General features: G+C 43.5%; 3 protein-coding genes across 7 annotated transcripts; 1 reads left to right on the top strand and 2 right to left on the bottom strand.

The window, feature by feature from the left end:
• The first annotated feature begins 526 nt into the window (after nt 1-526).
• On the top strand, nt 527-2,724 carry LOC122616238 (ubiquitin-conjugating enzyme E2 R2). Of its 4 annotated transcripts, none has more exons than XM_043791623.1 (3): nt 527-669; nt 1,128-1,725; nt 2,195-2,724. In XM_043791623.1, the coding sequence occupies exons 2-3, from the start codon at nt 1,159-1,161 to the stop codon at nt 2,591-2,593; spliced, it is 966 nt and encodes a 321-aa protein (XP_043647558.1). In that variant the 5' UTR covers nt 527-669; nt 1,128-1,158; the 3' UTR covers nt 2,594-2,724. The 4 variants fall into 4 exon arrangements, with proteins under 4 accessions (XP_043647558.1, XP_043647559.1, XP_043647556.1 ...); XM_043791624.1 differs by lacking the exon at nt 527-669 and adding an exon at nt 722-740; XM_043791621.1 differs by lacking the exon at nt 527-669 and having other exon boundaries at nt 795-1,725.
• Nucleotides 2,725-3,400: 676 nt separating this feature from the next.
• LOC122617157 (probable aminoacyl tRNA synthase complex-interacting multifunctional protein 2) lies at nt 3,401-5,226 on the bottom strand. 2 transcript variants are annotated; one of them, XM_043792882.1, is made up of 5 exons: nt 4,980-5,226; nt 4,766-4,864; nt 4,422-4,574; nt 3,979-4,207; nt 3,401-3,831 (listed from the first exon to the last, which is right to left on the bottom strand). In XM_043792882.1, exons 1-5 carry the CDS (start codon nt 5,124-5,126, stop codon nt 3,455-3,457), a joined length of 1,005 nt encoding a protein of 334 aa, XP_043648817.1. In that variant the 5' UTR covers nt 5,127-5,226; the 3' UTR covers nt 3,401-3,454. The 2 variants fall into 2 exon arrangements, with proteins under 2 accessions (XP_043648817.1, XP_043648818.1); XM_043792883.1 differs by lacking the exon at nt 4,766-4,864 and having other exon boundaries at nt 4,980-5,225.
• Nucleotides 5,227-5,871: 645 nt separating this feature from the next.
• On the bottom strand, nt 5,872-8,402 carry LOC122616418 (U3 small nucleolar RNA-associated protein 14 homolog C). Its single transcript, XM_043791857.1, has 2 exons — nt 7,888-8,402; nt 5,872-7,832 (listed from the first exon to the last, which is right to left on the bottom strand). Exons 1-2 carry the CDS (start codon nt 8,290-8,292, stop codon nt 5,922-5,924), a joined length of 2,316 nt encoding a protein of 771 aa, XP_043647792.1. The 5' UTR covers nt 8,293-8,402; the 3' UTR covers nt 5,872-5,921.
• Between the last annotated feature and the right edge of the window lie 120 nt (nt 8,403-8,522).

Here is an 8,522-nt window from a genome sequence, read left to right as displayed (position 1 = left end):
AAAAATATGGAATTAAAAACAAACGGAATTATGTTACACCAGCAAAAAAAATATATTTTGTTCCCTGATTTTCCCTTAATGAAGTTAATACATATGTAATAGTAATTTATTACATGCACTTAACTATTAATGTTTTAATTGTTATTATAATATTTTGAATGCGAAATGCTTTAGAAGGAGGTTACCTTACAGATTAAAAGTTGCTTTCTGAAAAACAATTTTCAAGATTTATTTTAAAATTGTAATAATATCGCTATTTAGCTACATGTTACAATCTTTGATATATGTCTTACTTACTTGTTATTGAAAAGATAACCTGTTTTTATAATACAATATAAAAATTCATTGTATATATATACATCACCACCTTTATTTGTATTTAAATATACACTGATAGTTCTGTCTATCATAGCATAGTCAAATATTTTTTGTATAATTTCGAAACTCGCAAGAATTGCAATACTTGTGACGTCACTCCCGTTCGTATTGCTGCGCGCTGAGAACATGCGCAAACGTCACCTTCTTAACGGCAGACTCAGCGTGGCCATCCCTGGTTAAAATAATGCCACCCTGGTTTTTGTTTTGTAAAGTGAAATTGTTGCAAGTCAAACAAAAATAATAAAAAGCATTAAAAACACGTTAAAAAAGTCAAAAAAATTGCCCACACAAGTACGTATAATCGGGCTGTCGGCTTTGCTTTATAGAAATCAATTTTCCACTCAAGTTTTGGTTGGCAATCGGTAATTAATTCTGTGTTGTCTGCTGTGAAAGTAACAACAACAAAATCAAGAGTAACGTCAAGAGCAAAAATAGTTTCCCCCATTTTCAAAAACGACATATATAGAAGAATATTTCCGCAATTCTCCTGTACAATTAGACCAGGTTCTAAACGAAATTTCGCAGTTTTCCCAGCCCAGTATTTTCAAGCAGCCGCACAGTCATCGCTTTTGTGACGTGCTCACCTTGAATTCATCAGCAGGCAGCAAGATATTGACCCTGCAAATAGACACTCGCGGGCAAGAAAGTGGTAGCCTTAGATAGTAGCCATTTTGAACACTCCGTAAACATACATATTTAAATCAAAATATTGACATGTCTCGGCATTCGGATAACTCTTTCACAAACAGAGCACGGCAACAACTGCAAGTGGCTGAACAAATGACCACCGCCGCCTCCACATCGCAGCATGCAACATCGTCCTCCACAATGATGGCGAGCTCAGGATCCCTGGCGACCTCGTCGTCCGCCACCGGTGCCGCCCCAACCACCACGCCCAGCAGCTCGGCAGTTCGCGCCCTGGCCATGGAGTACAAGTCACTGCAGGAAGAGCCGGTGGAGGGATTCCGCGTCAAACTGATCAACGACGACAATTTGTTCGAATGGGAGGTGGCCATCTTCGGGCCACCGGACACCCTTTACCAAGGCGGCTACTTCAAGGCGCACATGAAGTTCCCGCACGACTATCCATACTCACCGCCATCCATACGCTTCCTGACCAAGGTCTGGCACCCAAATGTGTACGAGAACGGTGATCTGTGCATATCCATACTACATCCGCCGGTGGATGATCCGCAGAGCGGGGAGCTACCCTGCGAGCGCTGGAATCCCACGCAGAATGTGCGCACCATCCTGTTGTCGGTCATATCGCTGCTCAACGAGCCGAACACATTCTCGCCGGCCAACGTGGACGCCTCGGTCATGTACCGCCGATGGCGGGACTCACAGGTTAGACTGGCTCTTCTAGTCGTAGTAAATGTCTAGTATACGGACTTCTCATAATGAAAGCGATGCAAAAATGACAATTATGGAGTAGACTGATTTACAATCTACTTTAGTTGCTAGGCCCAGATATAGTTTACTGAGTTTCAGTTTACTGGATTTCAATGCCCAATTCAATGCTTCTTTTTTTAATTTGTTCGTTGTTATTCACTTTTAATTGCATGCCTTGATTTTTGTTCTTCAAACGTACATATGTCCAGTATTACATTGTAATACGTTCTCTTTTCATAAGAATTTAATAAATACTTGTTTTGCCAATGAAACTTATTCGACCTTTCTAATTCTTAATCTATTAATTGTAATTATTAAAGAAGACTAAACCACCAATCAAATCAAACAACGCAACGCTTGAAGTCCGTATACTAGACATTTACAAACGCTACTTGGCTCTTTAATAAGGACTTGCTGATTTCAGGGTAAGGACAATGAGTATCCAAACATCATACGGAAACAGGCACTGGCCGCCAACGCAGAGGCCAAGCGGGAAGGCATTGTGGTGCCGATGACCCTGGAGGACTATTGCCTGAAGCCCACGCGCAAGCCCACAACGGAGTCTGGCCTGGATGCCAACTTCTACGATGATGATTTCGACCTGGAGACGGAGGATGATCTGCCATCTGATGATGACTTCGATGAGGACGACGACGATGATGAGGACGAGGATGAGGATGAGGACAGTGCCACGGCGCCGATTAGCAAAAATAATGGAGGCAACAGCAAGTGCAAGAACAACGGGCTGGGCAGGGAGGCGGCCGCTGCCGGAGCGGACGATGCCGAATCCGCTGATGACAGCGGAAAGGGCGAGACCACATAATGCAGCCAGGCCAGGGTCGCGTCATCTCTTCCTCCCACTCCTGCCCAAGGCGGCGAGCCACCGCCTTTTCATTTCTCCAACATTATTACTATGATTAATTCTAATTATAAACGTTTCAAAACTAAACCGAACAACTGAGAAAACAATTATTTACCATGTTTATACGAGGGTAGTTGAAACAATGGTCCTAAGCTGATTTTATCTACTCACTTTTACTTTGATAACTAAGATGATTCGTATAAGCTACAGGTATACGCGGGCTAACTTAATTCCCAGCCTGTGGGTAAGCAATTAAGAGTTCAGGGACTTCTCCAAATCCTTTATACGCATCTAGCAACACAGAAACAAAAATAAAAGCGATAATACAAGAAACTCAAACAGAAACTGATTATCAATATACATGAATATATACACAGCATATGTACTAGGTATTTAGTATTTAAAAATATACATACACACATTTTTATGAGCGGAAACGAAATACAAATGTCCCAATTCGCGACGCGGCATCCTATCGTACATAATGACACAGCATACACATAATAAACAATCAATGGATTTCAAGAATAAAAGCAAATATGGAACCTAGCGATTAAGCAATTTTTAAGTGCAAAGTTGACAAAGTAAGTTTAAAACCAGCTATTGCAATATAGAAACGATGAAGCGCATTGTTCAAAGAGAAACAGAATTGCAACAAAGATAAATAGGCCAAATAAAATTACGAAAAAAATGATGGTCCTTGAGTTTGTTGGGAAAAAATGTTCTTGGTTTTTTTTTAAGAACGTAAAGGGTACACAAAACTACTCATTCCATCACATTGAATTCTATAATTTATTTGTTCGCCTTTGTCGATTAAAGTATTTAGATTTGAACCACGAGCTTAGCCCTTTTTCTCCAAGCCAAAAGCGCAGGCGTCAGATCCTTATCGGTAACAGCTGGCATGCGTATCAGTGAGCTGTAGACTCCGATATCTGCCACCGACATCTGGGATCCACCGAAGTACTGCTGTTTCTGCAGTCGCTTGTCCAGCAGGCGCACCATAGCCACCTGCGTTTTGTGCGTGTTGCAGCGCAACAGTTGGTAACAGATGTCCAGGACGAGGTCGATCTCATTGCAGAGCGGAGAGCCCTCATAGCGATATTCGGCTGGACCCACACGGCCCAGATAGCGAATGATGTTAACCTCTCCGTAGATGGGCACGTACATGGTGGGCGAGCTGATCATCTCGGTGTGTTCGCCTGGAATGCGTTGCATAATCAGTACTTGTACTTCGTGGAGGGGTTAGGAATGGGAATCAAGATCAGGTAATTCCATATTTATGGAGCGTAAAGGCTACTTTGCGATTTAAATTGCAGTTTTGGTGATATGCCATATCTCTTACTCACAGTTCTTCCAGATGAGCGTCACACTAATCTTGGGCAAAGCTGGGTTTACTGGAACCTTCGCCAAGTTGGCCTCGAATTCACGAGCTGCTGGTCCAATGTCGGCCATCGTGGAGTGCGTAAAGGTCTTGACATCAATGGTGTACAGATCACGCCAGGCATTCTTTAAGGCCAACAAGGCATAGGGTATAAAGTTGGGATGTCCATTGATGACGACATCCTGCAGTGGCACCTGTCGTTGATTTATTTAACATATTATAATTAAATATGCCTTAAAGGTTATGAAACTCTTTTGTTTAGCGAAGACTTTTCAAAGCTATGTTACGCATAATTAAATCCCATTGCATCAGCTTCTAAATATTGTTAGCTTTGAAGCTTTTCGGGAGTAGCAAACCGACTGTTAGGCTAAATTTCCAGTATTGACCTTGGCATACTAATAGTCGTACCTCCTTTAATCCACCATTCTGGAAGGCAGTCGTGTGCTGGAAGGTCTTGCCGCAAACCCCGAGTCCTGCCCGGATTTGTCCCAGCTGCGCCTTGAGCTCCTCCAGCTGCTTGAGAACCTTCTCCTGGCGGGCTGCCACTGATGCCGTATCGTCCTGAAAGTAAAGCAAAAATGAGGATATGTTAGGCAACACAAGGAGCTCCATAGTCAATTGGCCAAGGCCACAAGAACACACAAACGAAGCATGGATGCATTATAAATATTTCTGGTACTGAGTTTTTCTTTTTTTTTTGTTAGTCGGTGGTTTATAAATAGAATTTCGTATTTTAGTTTGGTGGTCTTAACCTTTAGCAGTCGCTGTATTTGTCGGCCTAAAGAGTCCAAATCAAGTGCACATGTGGCTGCGTTTTGCCCTGTTTTGCTGATCCAGTTGGCCTCCAATTTCTGGCAAGGATCACACATGCGGGAATGGAATGGATGTGGCGTTGTAGACATACGTCGTAAATTCACTGCCCTTGCGAACCGACCAACTTCTCACCGGCCTGGCAATTTAACTTACGCATGATGATGTGGACGCGGATGTGGGAGCGGATGTGGAGGAGCCGCTGGCCAGAGGATCCGCCGCCAGGCTCACGTTCTTGAGGTGATACATGCAGGTGGGCAGCTTGATGTCGAATTGCGGCAGCAGAGTCTTTAGTTCGTACATTTCCGCGGCGAAAATCGTTGGCTTAACACAAGAACCTCAGAAATTATTAATTCCAAAATGTGCTTGCCGTCCGTGAGAAACTCCACAAAATACCTAAAAACTTAACGCCATGCTATCGTTTGATGGACACCGATAGTCTGGTCACATTGCGCACGGTTACAAGAGCTATCGAATTTAAATTTAAAATTATTCAGTGTTCATATACCTTTTCTAGCAATACTACGGTAATATTTAGTTTTATATTTTTAGTAATGTGAAGTGCTTCAGACGTTTTGATTTTTATATTTTTGATTGATATGCAACCAAACTATAAACATAAAGATAAGCATATACACTTTCTAATAGATCTTAAAACCAGAATTGGGTATATGTGTTTTGAATTCTTTCCCTCACGGGTCTATTCATCTATCTATGTATATATACATCTTTAACGTTCGTTGTTATTATCCACACTCTTTTTAAACAATTTTGGTTTTACATAAAAGCTATTAATATTTATCCATCAAGATTGAAAAATATAACAGCGAGTTTCTTGCAACATTAACTATGTTCTTTCTTGATTTTCCTCATTTCTATCCTAAGTCCTATATGCTATGGCTTTTTTAACATTACATTTAAATACTTTTTTTAAATTTGAGAGTAAGGGCTCGGTGCAATCCATCATGCCCTGAAAAAGGGCATCCATTTCAATACAATTGTTCAAGATCTAATTCTAGATTTTTCCAAACAAGTAGACAAAAGTTACTTCCTTTTCATTCATTTTATTCAGATTTATTTTTAAAACTATTCCTAGTTCTATGCTATCTTGGCCTTGGATGGCACTTTCGGTATGCGCTTTATCCTCCTGTCCACGATGTGACGTAGACGCCTGTCCGGCTTGACCAGCTCGCTCTCAGTCATAGGCTCGATTACCTGACCCTTGCGCGTGATGACAGCCGGACGGGTCAGCATGCGGAAGGCCGTCTCCGGCACAAAGTTCCGGCCAACTGGGGCACGGATACTGGCTTCGTAGTCTGCCAGGGATCGGAAAGGAAATGGGATGCTGGAGACCATGTGCTCGCGCGCCTTCTTGCTGGCTGACTCGTTGAGGTAAAGATTATCCTTATTTTCGTCACGACGCTTTTCTGGAGCGGCCAACTTAAGTAGAAGCCGCTTGTTTCGTCGCTCCATTACCTCCTTCGAAATGCCAGCACCCGCCCAGGAACCCCATCCAGGCAGGGCCAGCTGAAGCTCAGTGTTTTTCAGCTCCGAGTCCTTGCTTTTGTCCCGATTAAAATCAGCTACAATGTCATCGTCCTCGAAGGCCTGACTGATTGTCAACTGCCGTTCAGCAGCCGCGTCTTCCTCGTCGTATTCTGCTGCTTCATCGTCTATCAGAGCATCATTAAGGCCTCCCGAGCTGTTCTTTTTTTGGCTGAACACTAAAGTGGTTACCTTGTTGGGATCTATGGTGTCCACAGCTGGAGTTTCCGTGCTTTCTGTATTAACTTCCAATTGGGCAGGGATATTAATCTGTGAGTCTTTATCATCCTCGTAGTTCAGAGGCTCGTCGATCTCCACCTGCTGCTTGCTCTTTTTTAAAGCCAGACTTTTAAGGTTTTGCAGGACGTCCTTCTTTTTCGTCTTTTTTCCCTTGACGGGGGCTTCTTTTAGTTTGTTTACCCGTTCCTTTAGTTTCTCCATTTTCTTAGTTAGTTTGGCTCTGATTTCATCTTCGTGCTTCTCAAAAATGTCATCAATGGTTTTTGAATTCGGGTTTCCCATGATTTTTTTCTGTTCAGTTGGGCTAATATTTTCCACCTGCCAGCCATTTTCTATCTTAACTTTCGATTTCTTTAGGTTCTTCTTGGTAGGTTTTACTTCGTCTAATGATTTGTGTATAGTTTCTTTCTCCTCCTGCTCGTCGTTATCTTGGACTTCTTCCATATTCCTACGATGCTCCTCCAGTAACTTTTCATTTTTATTCCTTTTTGTCCAGTATTGTCGCCAATTGGAATCCTCACTTTCACCTTTTCCATTTTCCGTTTCCTCCGTAGCTTTTCGTTTTGTCCAAGGATTAAAGGGATCGTAGTCATTCTCCTCCTCCTCGGGAACCACTCTCTTGTTGATAGTTTCATCTTCGCTGTCTGACTGGTGCTTTTTCTGGGTCAGTTCCCTGCTAACAGCCAACTGCTCGGCCAGATCCTTTCGCACATCCTTGTCGTATTTGGCCCGTATCTGCAGATTCTTAGCCCAAGTACCGGTGTTCTTGTGCCGCAGGCTGGCGCGCTCCTGGACTCGACTTTTTTCCAGCGCATTTAGCTTTTCCAGCGCCGCTTCCGGATTGGTTTTCTGCAGCAACTCGAACTCCTTCATCTGCTCCAACATTTTCTGACGCTTTTGCAGCTTGTGGAACTTTTTCGATTTGATTTTGTTTTGCATGCGTGCCTTTGCTGACTTTTGAGACTCGCGCATCTTCAGGTAAGCCAGCTCCTTGCGACGGGCGAAGAGCTCATCCCGTGTAAGCTTCTTTTGCAGTAAAAGGCGCTCCTGCTTGGCCAGCTCTTTTTCATCCGTGGTGTCCCCAATTTGTGCTTTCCTCAGTTCCCGTAGTTTCAGGTTGTTAGCCTCGAGTTCCTTAGCAAGATTGGATTTGATCCGTGTGTTTAGGGATCGTGTTTTCGCCGAAGTGTTCACGTAAACCGTTTCGGAGGGTAAGGGAAAGATCTGTAATATGTTTTGGAGTTAATGTCTTTCATCGTATGAATTGACATTCACTTACCTGCGTCTCCGCAGATCTCTGTTGAGCCACCACAGCATCCCAGCGACCGAGCTTCTTGGTCACTCCCTCGTAGCCAATGGTTCGCTTAATGCGATCTGCTGCTGGTTTCTCCAACGGCTTCTCAAGTACCTTCTTGCTGCCCTGGACGTTCTTAAGCTTCTTTCCCGTCTGACTGTGCTTGGTGGAGGTGCGCAGGATATCAACCAGATCGTTCAAACCCACGGCTCGGGGGGCACTATCTGTTTCCGCCGACGAAACACCTTTCACCAGTTGGAACTCATCCTGGCGCGACTGCCGCTCGTCGCGCGTGGACTTCTGGATGTACTGCACCTTGCCCAGACTGCCGATGGCCTGCAGCAGCTTCTTGTGCGCCTTCGGTTCGTAGTGCTCCTCGTCGTCACTCATTTCTTGTCAGGAGAATTAGTAAAATCAAATAACAATACAAAAATACTTTGCCCAGCACGTGTGCAGAGTTACAGCTGTAATCGATAACTGGGGGGGCCCATCACTATTTCGACATATGCCCGAGGACATGCGTGTGGAAAAAAAAGGGATTCTGTTATTCGCACTATTAGAACGCTCTGGGCATAGTTCCTCTTGATTAATTTAATACTTTCATTACATAAATATTTTAA

Source organism: Drosophila teissieri, chromosome 3L, assembly GCF_016746235.2.
Source record: "Drosophila teissieri strain GT53w chromosome 3L, Prin_Dtei_1.1, whole genome shotgun sequence".
NCBI lineage: Eukaryota > Metazoa > Arthropoda > Insecta > Diptera > Drosophilidae > Drosophila > Drosophila teissieri.
The sequence above is the reverse complement of the archived record's forward strand: the minus strand, read 5'-3'. Positions and strand labels throughout refer to the sequence as shown.

Coding starts and splice junctions, on each gene's coding strand:
- LOC122616238 (XM_043791621.1), top strand. CDS start 1,093: ATGTCTCGGCATTCGGATAACTCTTTCACAAACAGAGCACGGCAACAA. Junction 1,726..2,194: donor GCCGATGGCGGGACTCACAG/GTTAGACTGGCT, acceptor TGCTGATTTCAG/GGTAAGGACAATGAGTATCC.
- LOC122617157 (XM_043792882.1), bottom strand. CDS start 5,126: ATGTACGAACTAAAGACTCTGCTGCCGCAATTCGACATCAAGCTGCCC. Junction 4,865..4,979: donor CCGCGTCCACATCATCATGC/GTAAGTTAAATT, acceptor GATCCTTGCCAG/AAATTGGAGGCCAACTGGAT. Junction 4,575..4,765: donor AAATACAGCGACTGCTAAAG/GTTAAGACCACC, acceptor CTTTACTTTCAG/GACGATACGGCATCAGTGGC.
- LOC122616418 (XM_043791857.1), bottom strand. CDS start 8,292: ATGAGTGACGACGAGGAGCACTACGAACCGAAGGCGCACAAGAAGCTG. Junction 7,833..7,887: donor AGAGATCTGCGGAGACGCAG/GTAAGTGAATGT, acceptor AACATATTACAG/ATCTTTCCCTTACCCTCCGA.